The sequence below is a fragment of the Lissotriton helveticus genome, chromosome 10 (genome assembly GCF_964261635.1).
Source record: "Lissotriton helveticus chromosome 10, aLisHel1.1, whole genome shotgun sequence".
NCBI classification, from domain to species: Eukaryota; Metazoa; Chordata; class Amphibia; order Caudata; family Salamandridae; genus Lissotriton; species Lissotriton helveticus.
The window spans coordinates 1168656279-1168680946 of record NC_136071.1 but is presented as its reverse complement, the minus strand read 5'-3'; the positions used below and the strand labels follow the sequence as shown (position 1 = coordinate 1168680946).

At 46.1% G+C, this 24668-nt stretch overlaps 1 protein-coding gene across 1 annotated transcript in view; it reads left to right on the top strand.

Moving 5' to 3' along the window:
* KCNH8 (potassium voltage-gated channel subfamily H member 8) overlaps positions 1 to 24668 on the top strand; it is a 938852-nt gene that overhangs the window by 716131 nt on the left and 198053 nt on the right. The window contains exon 8 of the mRNA XM_078662854.1: positions 17807 to 18004. Coding sequence (XP_078518980.1) covers positions 17807 to 18004 — 198 coding nt within the window. The remainder of the gene's footprint in view (positions 1 to 17806; positions 18005 to 24668) is intronic.

Here is a 24668-nt window from a genome sequence, read left to right as displayed (position 1 = left end):
TAGTGCACAATATGTTTTTAGGGTAACATCTTTAGAAATATCCCCTCGCTTGATCACAGGCTGTTAGTCGGAGACGTAACCATGCCAATGGATGACCTGGTGGAGAGGTGTGGTGCAGCGGCCAGGGCAGCTGACTTCGGACCACAGGGTTCACGGTTTGATTCCAGCTCTGGCGGCAGCTCAGCTCAGCACTATGTGACTCTGGGCGATAGCTCACTATCAGGTACATGCATCATTGTAGTCATCTGCGATTTCTAATTTTAAGGAATCACAATTAAGAATTCGCAAATGCCTATGCATGTAGAAATCGGAGAAAAATTTGCGATTTCTAAACATTCCTTAATTGCGACTCGCAAATTGCGAGTCGCAATTAAGGAATCCCTCCCCATTCATTCCTATGGGCCTAGAGGCCCATAGGAATGAATGGGAAGACATTATCATTCTGCGAATCGCAATTAGCGATTCGCAAACGGAGAATGCGAATTCAAGGGTGCAGGGGTGTCCAAAGGACACCCTGTTGCACCCCTGTAATTGATATGTGCACCCATGTTAACCACACACATGTCCAGGAGGCATGTGTGTGCTTAACATGGGACATTAAAAAATGCACGTTGATGCTTTTTTTTTAAAAATCGCAATTTACCATCACCTTACATGTGATGGTAAATTGCAATTCTTAATTGCGGAATCGCAAATCTTTTTACTTTCTTGCATTGCATTTAAGGAATCGTAAATTGCGATTCCTTAAATGCAATCGCAATTTAAGAAATCGCAAATATTGTGATTTCTTAAATTGCGAGGGGCTACTTGTTTCATGCATTCCAAAAGCAATTTTTGCGATCGCAAACGGACGATTTTTGCGATTCGCACCGTTTGGGATCGCAAAATGCTTTGATGCATGTGCCTGTTAATTTCCAAGATGGCCCCCCTCGCCTTGAGACCCATAAGGGTGAGTAGGTTGAGCTTTACAAATACGGGTTTAAATTTTTTTTAACTTTCTAATGTCAGGTGTTTAAAGTTATTTTACAAGTCTGGAGACGGATGCAAGCCTTAAGAGCAATTGGATTTGCATCCGGGGGTGGGCGGGGGCTATTAGTAGGCGGAAGGGTCAGGTTCTCGGTGCTGTAGAGGGCAGGTTGGCAGAGGACAGGAGGAGCTGTTAGGAAGATCCTAGGTAGGAGAGCAGGAAAGTCTACTGGGATGTGCCATTAAAAGGGTTGAAATCCAATGAGGGAACTTGCATTGAACCCCTGCTTTTAGCTCAAAGACAGCCGGCCTTGCAATGCAAATGGGATTTAGGTGTGTGCATGGGAGGATTATATTGGGTTCTGTTGGCAAAGTTTAGGACTTTGTTCATGGGGTTGACAGAAGAATCAGAAAGTCCCCTGAGTAGGCTAATGCAGCGATCCAATTTGCCGAATACTAGTGAGTTGATCGGTTCCTTGGCCGTGTGGGTTGGTCAGTTTCAGGAAGATCTTCCTTATACTTAGAGCTTGGCACCTTGCTGCAGTGGATTTAGTGTTACTGAACCAATAAAACTGCAAAGAGGGCTAAAGAGAATTCCAAAGGAAGGAAGGAGTGAGTGACAGGGTGCTGGGAGGGAAGCAGACTGATGCAGGAGGGGAGGGAGATGGAGAAAAGAAAGGAAAGTAGAGGACTCCCATCTTTCAGGGGTGTCCAGGGTCGGCCTGGGACAGAAAAAAGGACCGGCCACCAAAGTAAAAGTGGCCCCCATTAGTGAATCAGATTGAAAAATAAGGGCCCCATATTTGCAAACTGTGGCAGTTTTGAATTTGTAAAGACACAGGGGCAGATTTACAAGCCCCTTGCGACACTTTTGCGCCACTTTTCCCATGTTAAAAGTGACGCAAAATTGGCGCAAGGGGCTTGGAAATCTGCCCCACTCTATCTAAGAGTTGTGCAAGGTGTGGATGTCTGCATGGATTGGAGCTTGATGCAGACAATGCTTGTTTTAATATCAGGGAAATCAACAGTAAACACTAGCCCAGCAGACTAATAAACAGGTCCACAACTAGCCAGAAACAAACGGCCCACACATTAACCTGTCAGACTAGCCAGTTGGGCGCCGCCTGATTGCCCCATAGGCCAGTCCGGCCCTGGGAGTGTCTCCTAAAAGAGTGTGGGCCACCCTTGGACACACAGATATATATATCTACTGGAGTGGCCAGAATGTTGGAAAAGAGAAGATGCTTTATATCTGCATGTAGGGGTGAGAGAAATCAACTGAGGGATGATATCCCCAAGAGAAGGAGGGAATACAAGACTGCGTCGTGGGTCTCCAGGTGGTAGCACAGCTGGAAAAGAACGACATTTCCAAGCGACAGATAATTATTGACATGAATGGAAGTAGAAAACTATCAGTACCGACAAAAAACTATAGTGCCTGCCAAAAATTCCATCTAGGAGCTATTTCAGATTCTCAAATTCGGTCTATCACCTGAGTCAATCATCCCGTAAAAGGCCCCTCCAAGCTATTGCAGGTTCAAATCACAAAATGGTTTAGAAACAAAATTGTTACCATCCGGCCCTGTTCATGGGTCATTTGCTCCTGGTGTCTGGAGATCTGAGAAAAGAGTGGCTCTGCAAACTAGACCAGATGGATTTGTTCCACACTTGACTCCCAGGCTAGCAAGGGCGACCAGTCAAAGGCTTCTCTGGGTTGTAGGGTGGAGGGTAGAGACTCAGAAGTCTAGCAGTCAAAACAACATACACAATGATTGACTGTCCAGTCCAGTGCTTATTTTAGTAAAAAGAGAAGTACTTCAATCAGAGCAAAATGAAATACTACACACAGTTATGGAGGGTTCAGCCATGGGGTTTTAACAACACCCATATGGGGCTCTACGCTAGCACAAGCCTCACACCATCCACAAAGGCCAAATACAGCCCCGATGGTGCCACACTATCTACAGTGTTCTTGCAACCATACAATGGTCATAGGCAAGAGTGTGGCACAGGACTGAGCTCACACGAAGGCTGTGTAAGCAACAGCCATATTCAGTAACCCATCGGTCACTGTGCTTGGATTGGGATCTAAAGAGGTCATGATAGCCATCATTCATCTCTTGAGCCTACAAGTTTAGAGTTTCTTCTTCAAGATACAGTGTCTCAATCTTTGATTGCAGGCCTTGCGGCACCTGCTCGCTGGGACAAGACTCAACAAGGAGATCAGTAGAGCTCTCCTCACAACCAGTAAGTGTCCTCATCTGCTGGGATCAGAATTGTGAGCAATGGCTCAGCCTCTCGGTTCTTGCCACTGGGAACAAACAGCGTTGCAGGCCTGGGCAACTGAGGTCTCCAGGCTGCAGGTGCTGGGCAGATACACAGACCTCCAGCAAGATGCACAGACCTCTGGTGTGGTCCTTTCATGTGTGGGAGTCTGGCTGTCAGACATCAGCCCTGGGTCACAGCTGCTCTTTGAGCATCTGAAGAGCACTCCCAGTGGAATGGTTTGTGGCCCACTTTATTCTCATTTTCCAGACATTAGATGCTGATCCTCTGGGTAAAGTCCATGGACCGGTGTGCGATGGGTCCTTTTCAAGTGTCATTTTGTGTCTGCAGTGCAGGCACAGCCTTTCTGCAGTGTGATAGATGTCACGGTAGGCTGTGATGAGGCCCGGCTCCAGACAGGAGTATCCAAAAATATGGGCACTCTGAAGGGCGAAGGCTCTTCACCCGGCTCTCATCAACCTTCCTGAAGCAGCAATGAGGGAAAGAGAAAAGGGCAGGCCCTGCCTAAAACTTCCCACCCTTAAAGCCAAAGTCAGATGACTCCACTGCCATCTCCCACACTGCATTGCTCAGGAAGGGGGCACTTGCATTGTCTGTGGACGCTGTACTCCAGCCTCCATCTTGTCTCATATGAAACCAGGGGCAATCTAAAATGGATCCCAGTGGCCCCCATGACAATCTTGCTGCTGTGCTTGCCTTACATACATGGACTCAAAATGCATGCAAGTTGCAAGGGAAAGGGTCTGGGTGTGACATGGATACACAAGTCTATACAAGTGGTGGCAATAGGCACCACTGTATTCACAGTTAAAAGTTCTGTTCAGTGCCATGAATCCACAAGCTTGGTATGTTACCACCACCCTTTATGGCAACAACCCTGAGCGTGGACTGTAGTTCTATTTCAATCTAGAGGTCATGCTTGGTGCATCCTCCAAGGTCACAGGACAAGTTGTGGCCCTTGGCCTGGCCTGGGACGCATTGCACATGCTAGGTTAGTAAGTCTGCTAGGATAGGTATACAGGAAACAAAATACGATGCCCACAGTTTATGTATTAATTGTAGGACAGATACCATTAATTATCTTTCCTTAACACAATATGTTATCTTTTAGATTAAATCAATCTTATCATTTAAATAAACTTCATTCCTATACATGCATATTCGTCAAATTAATGACTCAGAAAAAATTGATTTTTGTATTATATTTATCTTTCTCTTTTTCCTCTTATTTTTTGAAACACATATATATATATATATATATATATACAAACATTTAACAAATATATATACACATATATACAATATTTATACACATTACAAACACAAAAAACATTCAAACATGAAGTAAAGAACCTTACTTATGGTTCAAATGCCCACCATCAATTTAAAAAAAAGGGATGTTAACCTATCATTATGTCAATACATTCCCTGTACTTAGGTAACCAACACAAAGTATGATGGAGCTTAAGAAGGTCTAATTTTTCACTCTTGATGCTACATTCCGAAAGAACATTTCAGAGACTGAGAAACTTAATGTACCCTCAAATGGACTATTTTCTGGAACTTTACCTTAAGACTGAGTGTGCTTTACAAGAATGCATGAGTAAAAACAAATAAGTAAAGGCTACAATTCAGAACCGCAATTAACAATCATGTGACTTGAATCCTGACTCTATGTCTGGCCCCCACTCCTCTTTCAAAGGAAACTCCTTTGTCTACGAAGCCAAGATCTCAATTACTGGTTTTCCATCGATGAACCCAGTGTGCATATGATTTTTGGGAAGATTTCCAACTCTAGTCTTCCATCACAACCTACATTGCTATTGTCTTCCAAAGAGTAGACACAGTTTCAAACTGTTTTAAAAAGCTGAGATCAGGACCAGCTTTAGCACTGGTGGTGCCCGGTGCAACAATCTTTTTCGGCACCCCCTCTTCCCCTCCCCGCTGACCTCCTTCTCCGCGGAATCCGTCACCACCACCCTTCAAAGGTGCTCCTCATCTCTTCATAAAACATGAGTTTCTAGCCTACATCCTGCGGTTTGCATGCAGCTCTTTGATGCCACTTCATAGCTCACTGTACTATATAAGGATTGTAACTTATGAACTGCAAGTAGAGAAAGGATCTCTCTGACTAAAGCAGTAACTCACTAAGCTAATTACATCAAATACAATTCTGTGATCTGTATGCTACAGGTGCTTTGCAGCAGGCTCATTAACCCTTTCTGCTACTTTTTGATGAGTCAAAACTGCAATTAGAAAAAACTCCACCTCTTTCTCTCTCCAGCAGGTACATTATTCACCAGAGTTATCTTGACGTTTTAATTATTGCTTGATTATTGCTGGGCACCCAAGGAACTCTGCAGGGTGTGCTTTTAAAACCATTCTATATCTCAAAAGACAGTGCCACTCCCACACCCTCCCTCCCCACAGCCCAACACCCAGTGTGCCGGCACCGTCCGCACCACCCTAAAGACGGCCCTGAGTCCATTCTCTTATTAAAGTAGCCAGCCATATATGGGGGATTCAAAATCATTAAAGTTACAGGCAGAGTGTCTGGCTGTAGAGTCTATGTGGTATCTATACCAGTGCCTAATTTGAGACGGTGGTTTCTGGTGCTCGGCACCAGGCATTTAATAGTCAACACCGGTACTTAAGACAGTTGGCCACATGGTGTCACTGTTTGTCTAATTTAGAGACATGCACAACAACAGTTGTTTTGTAAATATATTAAAAATGAATACTATACCCGTCTCCGTCTATACAGGATGGGGGCGGTGCAGTCCCCTATGTGCCTACGCTTTGGCTCCGACCAGGGGTCGTTTCCCCACACGGTGTGGACCTGCGCGGTTCTGCAACACTTCTGGGCGTGCATAAGGTCCTGTTTGGGGCGGGTACTGGCTTGGCGCATTCCTGCCGACCCCCGTTTTGTACTCCTACACAGTACCAAAGACATAGGGGGGGAACAGATATAAAAGGCATTTATTGTTTCTTGGGCTTACACTAGCAAAACGCGACATTGCACAACATTGGGAGGCAAAACTCCCATCCAGTCTTCCTGGAAGAAGGCAATGAATAGGTGCCTGTCCGCTGAAGTTGCAGTGTTTCAGGCCAGGGGATGTCCGCAAAAACACACAAAAATCGGGGCAAAATGGGCAGCGTATCGAGGCATTGACTTGTCACTCCTGGGGTCAGGGACTGCCCCAGATCCAATCGATAGGCTGGTAGTGTGCAATTCACCGATATGATATGACGTGTTGCGTAGAGGGCGACGTGGCAACATTTCAATATGACTGTTTGTAATGGACTAATGGGGTATGATGCGTGGTTGGGGAAGGGGGGGTTTCAGGTATGTCGTTTTGCAGACTTTATTGGGGATAATATATGGTGCCTCGCTATTATACATTGTATTCATACATGTTTGATGCTCGCTGGGCTTGCCCATATTGTACCTTGAAACCGATAAACTTCGTTGTTAAAAAAAAAAAAATGAATAGTACCTGCAGACAAAGCCATTCTTGTTGCTTTGAGGGTTTGGAATAGCAAAAAACTGTCACACATGTAGGAAGGTGATGATTGGATGCTGTGTTGATGCTGTAATTGGCAGCACCGACGGTGGCAATGGGCGTGCAAGCTGCACTGGCCTCTAGATGAAGGTCCTGTCACATGGGAGCATATGTACACCAGAATGATGGAACGTGGCATTAAGCAAAACTTGCTAACACCACGCTCTGCCATTCTGAATACATAGGAATGCCCCGTATTTACAAAGATACGGCGCACCCCTACGTTTCCCCTAGCACTGGTGCTGTGGTTGGACTGAGAACGCAAACCAGCCCGGGCAATGAAGTCGGACAGGCGGGGAGAGGGGGGCCGCAGGGGTGGTACTGGTGGGAAACACTTCTGCTGCTACTTTTATTTTGTGGCAGCGGCCCGATATTGCAGCACTGCTGCAGAACCGGCAAGTAACAAAAAAAACTGCCCCATCACTCCAAACCCCCCATCCCTTCTGGCCGACCAGGAAAATGCCTGGTGCCTGCTACAGCCAGTCCGGCCACACTAGCGCTAGATTAAGCTGCCTAGCGCCAATGCAGGCACCCTTGCACCACAGTGCAAGGGTGCCTTCATTGGGGAAAAAATTGTTTATGTGCAGGAAGGTGCCCCTCCTGCATTTAAACATTCTCAAATGGCGATTTGTAACTTCTACGTGAGCTGTATTCATAGAAGTTACAAAACGTCATTTCTTGTTAATGTGCAGGAACGGACCCCTTCCTGCACATAAACAATCCATGGAATTTCGCGGTTTCCACGTGTGGTGAACAATGCAGCACACATGGAAAAAGAAAAAATTAGGAGAAATGAAGCTTTTCTCCTCGTTTCTCTATGTTAAGACCAGGTTTTCCGAGGTCTTAATTTTGGCCTCCTATTTATGCCACCCCTGTAAATATGGGACAGCGTCAAAATCAATGGGTGTTGCGGCAAAATACCCACCACAACACCAATTGCCCACCCTTTCATGCTAAGTATAGCGTGAAACGGGTGCATTATTCACAAGGCGGCGTTAAGCCCCGTTAAGTGGCTTAATGTTGCCTTGTAAATAAGGTGAAGCCCGTATCGCCACAGGAATGTCGTTAAAAGTGACGTTCCTGTGGCAATAGGGGCTTGTACACATGCCCCTTAGTTTTTGCAAATTAAGCACTTGGGGCCTCATTTATGAAAAGTGATGCATCGCTGCGTGAAAACTGCAATACGGCACTTTTCATTGCACCCTCCTTGCGACATGCTGGATGCGTCCTATCTACAACATGATGCATCATGTCGCAAGGAGTTACAGATATGTCAGTATTTCTAACGTATCCGTAGGCGCAAAAATGACACATTGCTGGAGTGTGTCACAAAAGTGACGCAACTCCATTAATGGGTCATTTCAAATGGGCAAGTCCCATTTCAAATATGCCTGCATCAGTCTTACGCCTGCTGTGAGGCCGGCGTAAGATATTGACGCATTTGCATCCTAGAAGTGGCGCAGTGAATTGTCATAGATTTCACTGCGTCACTTCTACGAGGCTTACTTGCGTCAGAAAGCCCACCCTGAGTTCATTATACCCGGCGCAGATATAATGTGGCGCAGGGGTTTACAAGGTGAAGCATCTACCTAGATGCGTCACTTTGCAAATATGATGCAACATGGTGCATTTTTTACACTGCTGGCCCATAAGTGGCGCAAGGGCACATAAATAAGCCCCTGAATTCTATACCAATTTGTTATGATTTTTCCACCATATTTTTATACGTAGTTGGTGTAGTTTGGATGGATACGTCAATGGAGGGCTTCTCTCTCTTCCCCCTCTTTTATGCACAGGAGACTTTTCCAGTCACCGCTGTGCACTAGTGCGCTTAAGTACCGCCCTTTTGAAAGTTTAACCGCATGACCCCCGGGAGGGCGTTTGACCCTCGTGGCACAAAGCCCTGCCTCGGCCACTGATGCAGTTGACAGGCCCGGGGCTGCAGGTTGCTCAGTTGCTCAACGGCTTGTGTTTTATTTATTTATTTTTATTTATTTAATGCGTTTTTATATAGCGCGGACTTTACCCGAAGGTGTCAGAGCGCTTCACAATAGGAACAGTAGTGATACATGAGGAACAATTACAAGTCAGCATGTTACAAAAGCAAACGTTATGTTACATAAGGCAATAGTGACAATTGTGCATGTATCAAGAGCAAACAATATACAAGAGGTAGCAAACAATACGTTACAAGAGGAAAAAAAAGTGACGTGTGTATGTTACAAAAGCATACAAAGTATAAGTAGAGGTATAATACTGCACTAAATGGCAGATACTCAAAACACAAGAACAAACGGGCATAATACCAACGATTAGCGATATTTATCGCTAACTAGGCTTAGTAACAATTTTTTTATCGCTAAGCATTGCCGGAAATTATCACTGAGATAACGTGCTATTAGCTACGTTTATCTCCAAAGCGATAATTTTTCCGGCGATAGCGTGAATATCGCTGAGAATACAGCGATATTCACGCATTAGCGACTAAATGTTCTTAGCCATGTTATCCACCTCCCATTGGATAACATGGCTAAGAACTGGTCTGGGCAGGTGTTAGTTTTTGGCGATATTCGCGCTTGGCGCGAATATTGCCATCGCTAAGCCTGCCTTGCTAATAGGCGTTAGCGACTGCTTTCAGTCGCTAACGGGTTGGGAACGCCCACTTTGCATGTCATTAGCGATAATTATCGCTAACATGCAAAGCGGGCCCCAAACCGCTCGCTATCGCCTACAAGCTGTCGCTAACTGCTGTTAGCGACAGCTTGCTAATAGGGCGATAGAATTTTCGCCGCTTAGCGGCTGAAATGGCAGCCATAGCGGCGAAAATTGCCTATCGCCCCCCCCTTGATAATATGCCCCAAAGTTACGTTACATGAGGCAATGGTGGTAATTGTGCATGTATCAAAAGCAAACAAAATACAAGAGGTAGCAAACGATACATTACAAGAGGGAAAGTGACGTGTGCATGTTACAAAAGCATACAAAGTACAAGTAGAGGTATAATACTGCACTAAATGGCAGACACTCAGAACACAAGAACAAACGTTACGTCATATGAGGCAATGGTTCACCAGTAGAGTAATGAATCAGGTCAGCGGACGTCACAGGCATGGGGGGAGGGGTGGTGGGGGTGTTCACACAGAGCCAGAAAGGCACATCATATTAACCTTTCCATAATAAATCTTGACCAGAACCCACTTACTTCAACCCTGGTGTTCCAAGAAGCAACGTTCAAAGAAAAAAAATGTTGGTGCTAAAGCGATAAAGCATCTCTGCGCCGCGTTCTCCAGAGGAGCAGAATGAGTGCCGCGGTCTGACGCGTGATCGCCTCCTCGCAGCATCACACGCAGGAAAGTGCTGAGTCCACAAACGCGTTGGGATGGAAAGGCCGCCGCGTCACTGGAGCATAAAACAGCGGAAATAAAACTGCACTCTGTGGTTCATTGTGCTGTTTATTCAAACGCACAGGCATTAAACGCGTTTCTTTAGATTGTAGGTCGAGAGAGGTTTGGGAAGTGCTTTCCCATCTCGCTTCAAGTCCCACACCCAAGTCCTGTCAACAAAAAAAGTGCCACTCACGGTGTGACAGGAAAGAAAACACACCCAAATTTGGAGCATCAGAGAAAGGGTTCTCCTTGAGGAAAAATTGCTTTTTTGCATGGTATTCAGGGGGCTTAATATTCTGACATACAAATGTGAATGTTACTTCCTTAAACATTTGGGGGCAGATTTACAAGCCACTTTTGCGTCCTTTTTAGCATGGGAAAAATGACGCAAAAGTGGCGCAAGGGTCTTGTAAATCTTCCCTTGATTTGTTTGATGTAGCATAAACATGCCCCGTGCCACCTCTACAAGACGCTGCCTCTCGCTGTCCAGATCAAGGATGAGCAGGTCTAGATTTCTGCCAGATTTTCAGGATGGACACTGTTAGAACTGGGGGCCTCTAGTTGACTGAGGTAGGTACCATAGTCCAAACAGGGACCCTTGCTTCTACATCAGGGAAAGGAAGGACACCTTCTCAGACAGCCCCTGCTCACCCGCTCGGTAGCTTGACACGAGCAGCCAGGCTTATCTCTAAGGCGAATGTGTAAAGTATTTGCAACCACGCTCTCCGCGACCCAATGATAACACCACACATGGACTCCACACGAGTTTCATAAAAAAACAATTATATGTTTATCAAAGAAAAGATATACAATGAGACCACGCGATAAAAATCAAACATATGCGTATTTGTAATATTTCACCTTGCCGGTTATTAGGCCAGCAAACCCTTGTAGGTTCTTGCAGTATTAATGAGCAATTCTCAATGATCCAATGCAGTCCTAATGAAATGCTATGCAGTTCGTAATGCAAGAATCAGGTACTTCGTAATGTCAAAATAATGCAGTTCATTATGCAACAATCAGGCAGTTCGTAATGCCAAAATAATGCAATTCGTAATGCAACAATCAGGCAGTTCCTAATGCGAAAATAATGCGAAAATAATGTGACAATCAGGCAGTTCGTTATGCAAATATAATGCAATGCGTAATGCAACAATCAGGCAGTGCGATATGCAAAAATAATCAATGCATAATGCAACAATCAGGCAGATCGTAATGCAAAAATAATGTAATACATAATGCAATAATCAGGCAGTTCGTAATGCCACCAATAATGTACTCTGGCACCGATCATGGTGCTCTGGACGGTCTCTATGCCACTCTTACTGACTCATGGTCAGCTACCAAAATATGTCACCAGCACAGGTATGGTGTAGAACAAAGTGCAGCTCCACACTCCGGCCCCGATTTGCCACTCCTCGGCAAGTACAGGCCATCATACGAACTTGAGCGGATGCTCGCACTGCATGGATGGCAAAGGCCAAGAGCTTTTCTCTCGTAGCCCGCACCCGACCCCATGCGCAACAAACGCACGCTCGCTGTGCGTTACCTGGGGGATATGATCTCACTCTCCTCTCCTCGCGGCTTGGGCCTCCGTTGTGACTTCATTGATCTTGGGCAGTAGAACACGGACCCCCGACATGATGGTTCGAGGTCTCTCCTTGGCAAAGGCAGGCTTGGGCTGTCGGCGGTGAATCCTCACTGCTCCTCTGGGGATGCCGGTCCGGGCCGATGGCAAGGATGATAGTAGCACTTCTGGTCACGCTGTCGATCAACTCAGAAACACGACTGCTCCAGGACACACCGTCACGGGGCAATTTCTCACGAAGCTCTCAGGTTGCAACAGATCACACGCACACAGCGTAGCTGGGACTCACTTGAGCTCCGGGTGCACACGATCACAGGGCAATCCTCACGAAGGTCTCAGGCTGCACAAAGCACACGCACACAGCGTCGCTGAGACTCACTTGGATTCCGGGTGCGCACGATCACAGGGCAATCCTCAAGAAGGTCTCAGGCTGCACGAAGCACATGCACACAGCGTTGCTGAGACTCACTTGGATTCCGGGTGCGCACGATCACAGGGCAATCCTCAAGAAGGTCTCAGGCTGCACGAAGCACATGCACACAGCGTCGCTGAGACTCACTTGGACTCCAGGTGCCACGATCACAGGGCAATTCTTACGAGGGTCTCAGGCTGCAAAAAGCACACACACACAGCATCGCTGAGACAACCTTAGAAACTCTTATGTTCCTGAGTTTCCACAACAGGGAGCCAGCTCTCCTCGGGCCCTTGGGGACAAGTTACTTCAGGACACAGCACACAGAAAAGTACTTTCAAGCAGGGGGGACACAGCACACAGCAAAGTCTCTTAGCCTCCCTTTGGTTAAATCACCAAACTGCAGGCCAGCCCAGAACACACGGGAAGGGTCAGTCCTTTCCTTCAGTCTCTTCAGCTGTTTCTTCCTTGGAAGCGGTTCCTCTTGACCACGAAGTAGTTTCAATCCTTTTCAGTCTTGATCAGTTGCATTCCAACATTCAGGGGTTTCAGCTCTCGTAGTTATACCTCTAAATGTCTTAGAAGTCTTTGTGTCCAGGGGGGCACTGGTCCCTGTCTAAACCCGTTCTGGATGGCTCCCTGCCAGTGACACCTTCTTCCTTTGATAGTCGGGGTCTGGATCCTCAATCACTGAGCAGGAGATGGACTCATTGTTTTATGGCAGCAGCCCAGGCCTCTTCACCTCCAGGGCTACTTATCTCCCCTACACTCCAGATGCAGGTCAGCCTGTTGCTGTCTCACCTGCTCCCCTGGGTCAAGATATTCCTCAGAGCCTATCAAATTCAAATCCAGACCAGACAGTCAATCCACAACCAGGCAGAGACACACAGAAATGTTAGAACACAAAAAAACAGCCACTTCTAAAAGAGTGGTTTTTAAACACACAATTCAAAAACCACCTTCACAAAAGATGTATTAAATTGTGAGTTCAGGCACACTAAACTTCACCTCTACATCTTAAGTCTATGGGAAGATAGGCTGGAAACATATTACACAGCCTTCCCCATTCTGTCCTATGGGCAAGATGGCCTTCCAACAGTGAAAAACGAAATGGAGAGTATTTCACTGTCAGGACATGGTATACACCTTAGTACATGTCCTACCTTTCACATACACTGCACCCTGCCCAGGGGGTTACCTTGGACCTACCATAGGGGTGCCTGATGTGCATAAAATGGGATGAGTAAGGCCTGGCAAGTGTGTGCATTTGTCAGGACAACATGGCAGTTTAACAAACTGTGTGCTGGCACTGTAGTGGCAGGCCTGAGTTCTCTCTTTAGGGCTACTTGGGTGGGTGGCACAATTAGTGCTGCAGGCCCACTAGTAGCATTTGCATTACCAGCCCTGGTACATATAGTGCACGTTAACAGGGACTTTACTAGTAAGGCAAACATACCAATCATGGACAGCCAATTACCATTACACTTTACACAGGGATCACTTGCACTTTGACACTGATCAGCAGTGGCAAAGTGCCCAAAGCATCTAAGTTGGCAACACCATGTCAAAAAAAAGGTCTAGGGGAAGGCAAAAACTTTAGGGAACTTTAGCCAAAAAGGGCCAAGTCCAACATACACATTAAAAAAAATTAAACAAGATGTATCTAAATGGAACTAACTTTGATAGTCATTGCACAGTGTCTGGGTGTGCTGTTAACGTGGTGCAGACTTGATTATGTGTGACCCACCAGGCTCAGTGATGGAATGCAATGACACATTGGGTTACTGGTTGAGGGGGATGAAACCCTCCTCAAGCAGCAACCACAAAACTTGTCAGGGAGTGGCACAAGCAACCCCCACATTAGCCTGTGCTGAATCCTATGGTAGTTAGCCACAGAGCAGACTGGGTTAATTAAAAGGCAATGTGTAAATAAAGTACACAGCACTTCAAACAGTAAAAAAGTGAAAACACAACACAAGAAAAAGCACAAACCAATGTAGAAACAGAGCAAAATTTAATAAATAAATCAAGACCAAAATTACAAAAATCTCATCAGTAGACCCGGACAAATGCAATTTTAAAGATTTAAGTGAAAATATTGCCAAAAAGCCCAGCCACTGCTCGCAGCTATCTGATCATGTGAAACCAGGGGAAAGTCACAAGTTAAGGTCGACTGTGATGGAGCGCAGGTCAGACACAGGGACCAGGTTATTACAGCTTAAAATTTAACTTCTCAGTCCAGTGCAAAGCGTCCAGTCTGCGGAGGAGGGGACCAGGAGGAGGAAGGAAGCTTCGCGGATGGTTGGCATTGTAGCTCAAAGAGCAGGCGAGGTGTCGCAGATGGTCGCCGCTGTAGCATGAAGATCATTATGTCATTGCTGGCGGTCCGGCTGGAGCTTTGTGGTGGAGCTCCCTGTGAATAGTCGATGCTGTAGCGTGAAGGGTTGCGGTGATATGACTTCACATTGGCAGGCAGTGCAAGTGATTTGGTTTTGTTGCCAACATGCACACTCGTGAAGAGCCCACAAACTTTAATTCAGCTCCCTTGAGACCACTCCAAGTATCCAGAACCTGAGGGGCACCACTTGGGAGTCAGGGGCTTACTCCAGCTGGATCTGGGTGTTGGTTCAGGAGGATGAGAGCTGTTATGTCCCTGTGGCTCTGAACAAGGGGTCAGCAGACTAGCTCTTGGAGTCACTCTGAGAGTTCTGGGTTGAGGTGCAGGTCCGATCTCTCTGAAAAAAGACAGGAGGACAGTAGAGCAATAGGGCCATAATCTAGCAAGGCAGTTGTCCAGCAAAGTGGCAGTCTTTTCAGCAGCACAGCAGTCCTCCTTCCTGGCAGAGTCTTTACAGGTCCAGAAATGTAATGAGGCATTGGTGTCTGAGGTCCACTGTTTATACCAGGTGTCTCCTTTGATGTGGGAGAAGATTCTAGAGGTTTCCTTTTGAAATGCACAGATCTCCTGCCTCCCCTGCCCTGGCTCCAGACTTACCACAGGGGTTATGCAGCCCTTTGTGTGACAGCAGGACTCAGCCTATAAAAGTGTAACTAGGGCTGTGCCCAAATCCGTCTTCCTATCCTGCTAGTGATGAACCATCCAGGCACACTTAAGCTCTCTATCGTGTGTGGTTGTCTAGGAGTAATACACAAAGGCCAACTGCCAATTACACCCGGTCATGCGACCCAGTGACAGGTTGCAGTCACTAAATTTCTAAGGCAGGAAAATACCACCTTTCTAAAAGTTCATCATCCCCTTTTGTATCGATTTGTTCGCCCTAAGTTGGCAGGGTATGCTCAGACGTGAGTCCCTTGCTCACTTTGCCACTGGATTCAAGCTAGCCTGGCTGATGACGGCTGAAATGCCAGAAACCGGTCCCAGGATGCTTATTTGCGGTCCAGGGAAGACATGGCTTTGGCAGTTCGGGCTGGACTGTTCCCATGAGGCACAGGGTCAGACTGATTTGCATATGGCCATGTCTGAACTGGGGTGGCGGAGTGAGCTAAAGAATGGTGATGGATTAAACCCAGATCAGTTGACTGGGGTGAGTGTTTGATTTGCTCAAACGCTCCGTCCATCATCCCCTTTTGTATCGCTTTGTTCGTCCTAAGTTGGCAGGTGTGGGACTGCCCCTGGGTTCTCAAAGAGGCTCACGGACACTGGGGTGCTTGGCAATGAGGGTTTTATTGTTTTACAAAGGCGTCTTTTCTGCACTGGTAGGCGGTAGAAGGGAAGGGGGTCGTTGTTCTCCTCAGCCGTGCTCCTCGCTGCACTCAGTCTCCGCTCCCGGTGTCTCCTGGGAGTCGTAGGCCGAACTCCCGCCGTGGTCCGCGTTGGTTCAGCAGGCCCCGAGAAAGAAAAGACACCTGCGTTAGGGCGCGACCCTCTTGAGGATAGTAAAGGAAGGGGTAGTGAGGAAGCACGCGTGCATATTACGAAACAACCCTATCTCAGTGCCAGTGAGTGAGAGGGGGGGGTATGTTCTTAAGATAGGGGTGCCGAGGGTGCCTCAAGGTGGCTTGCTCCACCTCCGTCCCGCCCAGCCCGTGAAGCGAGCCCGTACCTGTTCTAGCCACACTTCTCGGGAAGTGTGGCTGGGCGCTGCGCCGTCCCGATGGCCTCCCGGCTTGTCGTTGGAGTCTCGGTCTCCGTCTCGTCCTCTTCCCGGGCTCCGCTCTCCTTCTCTGTAGGTCTCCGTCCTCCTCTCCGTACTCGGCTCTCCTCTTGCCTCCTCTTCCGTTCGGTCTTCCCGACCCTGCTCCGGCTTCCACCAGTCGTCCTCTCGACTCCGTCTCCAGTCCTCTGCTTCCTCTCCGTCCTCGCTCGGACTCTCTCCCTCTCTTCCTCCGGGTGTAAGACACACCTGTGCTGTGTTTGGGCTGGGAGTTATCGGCAGTGGGAGGGCGGTCTCCGATTCCAACTCCGCCCAATTAAAGAAACATGGGTCGGACTTCTGCATACCTGGGTCAAAGGCAGCGTCCGCTGGTGTCTTCCAGGCGTCTGTATGCTGTGTGTACAAAGGGGAGACATTAATAGGTAGGCCAGGAGGGCCCGAGTCCGGGTCCTCCATGTCACAGCAGGGTATGCTCAGACCTGAGTCCCTTGCTCACTTTGCCACTGGATTCCAGCTAGCCTGGCTGATGACGGCTGAAATGCCAGAAACCGGTCCCAGGATGCTTGTTTCCGGTCCAGGGAAGACATGACTTTGGCAGTTCGGGCTGGACTGTTCACATGAGGCACAGGGTCAGACTGATTTGCATATGGCCATGTCTGAACTGGGGTGGCAGAGTGGGCTAAAGAACGGTGATGGATTAAACCCAGATCTGTTGACTGGGTGTGAGTGTTTGATTGGTTCAGATGCTCCTTCCATCACCACCCCCTTTTGTACCGTTCTGTAAGAGAGTCAAGACGTGGCTGTTCCCCAAAGTTTGATCCCTGACTTTGTCACATGATTCTCCACATTAGCTGCCCTCCTTTCATATTAGTCGCCTCTCTCATCAGCTCTCTCCTTTTGTCTCAGCGCCAGGATGCCTGCAGGGTTGCAGTGCGCTCTATAAATGTCAAAAATAGATAAATAAATAAATAAATAAAATACATTTTTACAAAAAAAACATCAAGAAAGAATGGCGAAGAAAATAGCAAGTTGTTGTGTTCTGGTATGAGAGCAAAGAGAGATCTGTGGAGTGGGTTGGGCTGTGATGGTGCAGGTGAGAATGACATGGAAAGACTAGATGGTCCTTGTGGCCCTCATCTGCAGTCAATATATAGATATCTGTGTAATGCTGCCTATAGGTCACACTTGATTAAATAGTCCATAACCGGATTGACAAGAGTACTGTATGGTTTACAAAACGTCTTGTTACTTGAACATTTTGTGTTGCAGTGGACAGGCAGGAAACAACCTACACTGATATGCCTCCTATCGAAACAGCTTATTCGGACAGAAAGCGAGCTCAGTGAACGAGAAGTAGCTGCTACTTGTTTGCGAATTTCATCCGTTGTTGCCAAACAATTCCTACTTCTCTGTAAATGCTGGCCTGTTTGCCTTGCAGCGAAAAGTCTTCAAAACTAAATATTTAGTCTTTCTTCTATTCTTATTTCTAGGCTGGCTTCACGAGCTGGGGAAACGGCTGGAGTCCCCCTTCCAGGCCAACAATACCATGGGGGGGCCCTCACTCCGAAGTTCATACATCGCCTCGCTGTACTTCACCCTGAGCAGTCTCACCAGTGTCGGGTTCGGAAACGTTTCGGCCAACACCGACTCAGAAAAGATCTTCTCGATATGCATCATGTTGATTGGTGGTAAGTATATTTTTGCAATACAACTTGTTTTGGTTTGACGTATAATGGTGTTTGCGCCATTCATGGTGAGCATATGGTATTCAACACATATTCTAAGGGGCTTAGACTCAGCTTCCTGCATTGTTGGCTTCTTTGGTCCAGGAACCTTCACCCATTGTCTTGAGACTTTAATAATCACATCTTGAATAAGCCCAAAGGCTTCTCTTTCTATTGGCTGCTTGGTTGCAGCCTTGTGCTTTCAATGGAATGCAGCAAGACCTATTTTACATCTCAAAAGTACAGTCTGTCATTAGATAGTCAATTAATCAATCCAACAGTTAAAACATTTGTTTGCACTGCTGCAGAGATGTTACCATAGATTTTGTCACTGCTTAAGCATGATGGTCAAATCTGTCGGCTTTGTCAATTCTTATTAGGGGGATTAGTAGTAGGAGTGGATGAGATGGACCGGTGCCACGTGACCACGCGCTGAAGATTTTGATTTCTTCAACAGTGGACATGTTCACCAATTTTGCCTTTATCTTGGTCACAGCTTGAGGGTGCACCAAACTATTGCTACTCATTGCCCCAACCTCATTTGCTTTACTTGCAACCCCAGGCTGGCGTTGCTACAAGGATAGGTCTAACTTAGATGTGGCGTGCCTCTGTCTGCATGCCTTCACATGTGTCTTCTCCAGTTGAGGATGAAATGACTACACCTTCCACAGGTTATATGAAGGATGAAGCCTGTGGTGTACAGAGTTGCAAATTGACCCCATATTATCAGGAAATATTTACAATATGTTTGGTTCATTCAACATTGAGACACTGTGGAAAAGATAGTCAACAAATATAAACCCTATGGTGCTCTAACTAGCAAGGATCATTTCTGTGGTCCGAGTGAGAAACAAAGATCTTCCAGTAAATAGTGTGAAAATAAATACATTTATTAGTTTATATTCTTGCGCTAACGAGTAGCTAACAACAGTAGATAGCTCACCCTACTTTAAATGTAGGGAAACAGAATACTTAGTAAGTGCTCAGTAAAATGCTCAACTTAATTTTTGTTCACTGATAATTAAATTCTAAGTTAAGAGCACCAAAAAGTAAGGAATATGAAGAGAACTACCCCTTTGCAAGATGTTAACCAGAGGCTACAGGTCTAAAGTCAAAAGAACTTCCTGTGGTATTCGTGGTAGCATTAAAGAAAGAGGAAATACACTAAAAACACAAGAATACATTGAAGATGTTCTTTAATGCATCATAGGACATATCTCTCAGTTGCATATTAAGCCAATTCTGCTGTACTGTAAATCTAAAAGAAATAAACACTGTTCCTGAGGACAGTCATGGGTTCGAATGTGGCACTGACACATGAAAACATATCTTTTTTCAAACAATAGATTGAGCACACTTTGTTTCTTTAGGAAATCCAATGTCTTTGAAGAAATATAAACCTCCTAAGGGGGTCACTGATACACCTGGTCCGTTTAACAGCATGCATGCGGCGGCTTTTTTCGCACTGCGCGGCTTTTTTTAAAAAGCCGCGTTACATGACGAGCTCAGCTCGTCATGAGCGTGCGAGCGGCACAACTCATGACGAGCTGAGCTCGTCATGAGCGGGGAAGGGGTTAACCAACAGAGAAGAAATTGCCACAGAAGCTGTAATGTAAAAATAAATATTTTATTAACCTCAGATGAGGGAGACTGCGTCATACGGTACCCTCAGGCCACTGTAGGAGGCATTCTAAGGAGTACAGAGATCAAGGGCCTTATATTTGCGTAGGTTACATTAGTCAGCATAAAACCAAGGGGAGGTCCTGGCACATACAAGAATACAAATTGACTAATATGGATATACAAAATTTGCTTGCTCAACAAAGTTGGAGGGGAGATATTTCTCCTTAAATCAGCAAGAATAGCCTGACAGTTCTATACTAGGAGCAGGTGCATTCTATCAGCTAGGCCTTCCTGAACACGCGCAAGGCTCTATAAGAGGGAGAAAGCACATGGCAAGCACATGGCTAACTAAGTCAAGTCAAGACAAGTCAGAATTTATATAGCGCACTACATACCCATAGGGTCTCAAGGCGCTTGAGGACGGGGGGGGGGAGGTTTACTTATCGAATATCCATGTTTTAAGTTGTTTTCTGAAGGCTAGGTGGTTTTGAGTAAGGCGGAGGTGGATGGGAAGGGAATTCTAGGTCTTGGCCGCTAAGTAGGAGAAGGATCTTCCTCCCATGGTGGCTTTGTGGATGCGCGGAACAGCGGCGAGGGCTTGGTTGGACGAGCGCAGCTGGCGGGTGGGGGTGTAAAAGGAAAGGCGCGTGTTGAGACAGTCAGGTCCAAGTTCGTATAGGGCTTTGTGTGCGTGTAACTAAGATGGTTGCCAAGAACAAAATGGCTTTCAGCTCATGCTAACAGCGATTCCTGCAATCTTTAACATCTTGAGTAGCACCGTTTTGGAATCCTGACCCTTTAATCCAAGAGGGCCTGGTATCCTGGGATTTGTAGTTTGATATTTTTTAAATAGGCCTATAAATGCGAGCATGCAACACATTCAAGGCTCTACATTCAAGACGAGGTAAAGGTGCTTGTGAGACATGGTTTTGTAAAGCACTGTAGCCTTGCATGGCTCTTTATACTGGACACAGGGCCTCAAGCACTCTCCTGAGTAGTCCAGTAAAAAGCTAGCGGCCTCTCTGTTAAGCCCTCGGTGCCGTGAGTTTGGAGAAAAGTTAGGAGGAATGTCCCAGTTGTTTCACATCGAACACGTAGCTGCTCTTAGGCATGAAGTGAGACAGAAGAATGTTAGCGAGTTAGTCAGTCTCGTGACTGATACTCGCTGACTCTTGTGTAACTTATGCCTAAGTGATTGGCCAGGTGTCTGAGAACAGGCAAGCCTTTAAATAGCTTCCAAATGCAAGGTGGCTTTGCAATAACTTTCTTCTTCTTGTTTGGAGGAAAGGGGGAGTTGTTACAACATAAGGAAAAATGACTTCAAATGGGTGGGGTTGAAGGAACTCCATTGCTATTCACAAACTACACTTCTAAAGTTACTACAGCCTTAAAAGTGTTAAAACAGACCCAGATGTACCCCAATCCAGCCTTGGAACATGTCATGCACCACACATAGCTAACCAACGGCACTGCAACACACTCCCACAGAAAACAATGAAAGCAGGGAAACAAAATAACACCCCACAGGATAATGTTCAGCAAATTAAATTAGTTCAACATTTAAAAACATATATATATTTAACCTCTTCCATGCTCATGACGGCTCCCGGCCGTCATGAGTCACGGTGGCCGTGTGCTGATGACGGCCGGGAGCCGTCATGACCACGCCCGCGACCGGAATGTTCAGCACTGCGGCAGAATTCGCGCCGCAGCGATGAGGTTATATTCACAAACTCCAAACAAAAAAGAGCAAAAAATGTGTAGTCTGGTGACTGTGTTTATCGGCAGATGGCTACACAAATTGTGTTTCGGCTTGAGGTGAGCCTTGATCACTTTAAGTAGAGTACTTAATTAATCTTGCTGAGCAACGAGGTGAGGTTGTGGAGTGGAGATTTTATATCGCAGCCAGGTTCCCTGTTGGAGGACATGCAGTTGCGTTCTAGATCAGCTGGAGTTTTGTATTCAAATAGGTCGCCATGTTTCTGGAGTAAACAGAGGATAAATGTCAGCTCTGATAAGTGGGACTTGATTTCAAGCTTTCATAAACAGGAAGATCTTTTTCATTATCCTATAACATGGGAAAAGCTGGGTCTGGCCAAGAACTATGGGGCATATTACCAACAAGTAGCGATATTTATCGCTAAATAGGCTTGGCGACAATTTTTTTATCGCTGAGCATTGCCGGAATTTATCTCTGAGATAACGTGCCATTAGCAACGTTTATCTCCAAAGCGATACATTTTCCGGTGATAGCGGCGAAATGCGCGAATATCACTGAGAATACAGCGATATTCACGCATTAGCGACAAAATGCTCTTAGCCATGTTATCCACCTCCCATTGGATATAATGGCTATGAACTGGTCTGAGCAGGTGTCAGTATTTGGAGATATTCGCGCTTAGCGCGAATATTTCCATCGCTACGCCTGCCTTGCTAATAGGCGATAGCGACGTTAGCGACTGCTTTCAGTCACTAACAGTTTGGGTACGCCCACTTTGCATGTCATTAGCGATAAATATAGCTGAAATGCAAAGCGGGCCCCAGACCGCTCGCTATCACCTAAAAGCTGTCGCTAACTGCTGTTAGCGACCGCTTGCTAATAGGGCAATAGAATTATCGCGGCTTAGCAGACGAAAAACGGCCGCTAAAGTGGCGAAAGTTCCCTATCGCCACCCTTGATAATATGCCCCTATATTTGGAGGGTCCAGTAATCATGAATCTTAAACCTTTAAATGTTGTATTAAAAACACTGGGGCTGGGCAGGTCCTGTGTCATTCTATCAAATAAGGTGAGCCCGTAGCCCCTCGCTGCTTGCAATCGCGACCAGGTTATGCGCAGCATTTAGAATATTGTGGGCTGATCCCGACTGCCTTATACAGAATGCTTAGTATACACATTTACAGCATCATCAATGAATATGAGCCATTGATTTCTTCTGGAGGTATTTCCTGCAAGTAGAATTGCAAAATGGTCTTAACTGCTGGAGACATCACTCTAATCAGATTAAATATGTAAATGGAATTCCTATATCCTATTCAACTGCAACACAAAAGAATTGCTTTATGGAATAACTTTTGAAGATAATTACCTTTAGCTTAGATTTAATAGGTTTCCATTTGACTGATGCCTTAATGGCACCGAAAGTAAAGTGAATTAAGAGCCAGTTTATGCAAATGAGTCTGTCAGACACATTTATCTGTATTTATCAGAATTACAATATATGTGATTGAATAGTATTAATCTCATTATCTTGGACCTTTTTTTCAATTTTGATTGCTAGTGCAATTTTGAATAACTTGAAAGAAAGGACAGACGGTACATTATCACATTTATTCTTATTTTTGCTGACAAGTATGTTGCAAAAACTTTTAGAGGATTCCTTGTGGGATTTGCCAAGAAAATGGCCTTCCCTCTAAGGTGATCATTAACCTCAATTTGGCACTTCCCAAAATCTATATGGCAAAACTAAATGTATACAGAAACTTCACATACTATAAAGCAGAGGGATGTTGGAAAAAACTCTTAATTCTTGCATCTGAGCAGCTATTCTAGTAAATGAACATTTTAAAAATCAACATAATTTAAGAATGGGGGTGTTAGGTTATAAATTAAGATTTATGATCTTGACATTTGTACTACTGCAGACTTTGTCCCTAGTCAATTTAATAATGGTTATTGAGCATGGATGTGTAGTGGGCCTGCCTTTCTACACAAACTTAATTTAATAGCACACATTTCCTGACCTCAGAGATGTATCAGCCTCAGGAAAACTGCAGGGGCCTCATTTATGAGCTCTTGCGTCAGTTTTGCGCTTCTGATACGTCACTTTTTGTGACGCATCAGCGGCGTAAAACATGCCTCCTGTTGCGCTCTATTTACAAAGTGACGCATCTAAGCAGATGCGTCACTTTGTAAACCCCTGCGCTACATTATACCTGCATCAGGTATAATGTATGCAGGGGGGGCGTTCCCCCGCAAAAAGCTTCGTAGAAGTGACGCAGTGAAATCTACGAGATTTTACTGCGTCACTTCAAGGACACCTTTGCGTCAAAATCTTGCGACTGCCTCACAGCAGGCGTAAGACTGGCGCATGCCCTTTCACATGGGGCTTGCCCGATGTGAAAGGAAGCATTGCTGGAGTTGCGTCACTTTTGTGACACACCCCAGCAATGCGTCACTTTTGCGCTTACAGATACGTCAGAAATACTGACGTATCTGTAACTCCTTGCGACATGATGCGTTATACATTAAATATGAGGCATCAGGTATGTCGCAAGGAGGGCGCACTGAGAAGTGACGCATCGCTGCTTTCACGCAGCGATGCGTCATTTCTCATAAATGAGGCCTCAGGTACCTATAAGGAAATTTACATTCATGACCATAGCTTGTAATCCTTTTGACTGCAGCACGGTTCAAAGGTGAGAACGCATTTGTGAACGGGTGTTGAAGTGTTGGGGTTGTGTAAGAGTGTCTCCTGAGTTCCACCTTCATCACATCTCAAGAAATCCCCTTTGGGCCTGATTATGAGTTTGGCAGTCTGTGGAGCGCCAAACTCACACTGGCGTGGATGTGGCGGTCCGGCCACCGCTGCACCGGCAGTCCGACCACTGTGTTACAAATTTGGCAGTCGGACCACCATTGGACCGCCACAACCGCCAGGGAACCGTGTTCCCTGGTGGTGGCGGAGAGGTAGGGGGCTTACAATACGTCGGCGGGGTCTTTAAAGATCAGCTGGAGTCAGTGCACCTGCTCACAGTGGTGCTGGAACAATTTTCAGAGTGGGGGTGCTGCCATCAATGTTACATCACTGACATCATATAAGGATCATTAGAACATTGGAACATTGGAAGCTCCATTGAAAACAATGGAGTGCTCCGGGCTCATAATGGCTGGTAGAAGCCTGGAGCTCCAACATTCCAATGTTTCTTTGTTCACCGCTCTGGCTGTGAACAAAGGCTTCAGGGAGCCTGAGGAGATTCTAATCCCTTCACGCTCCCATAAGGCT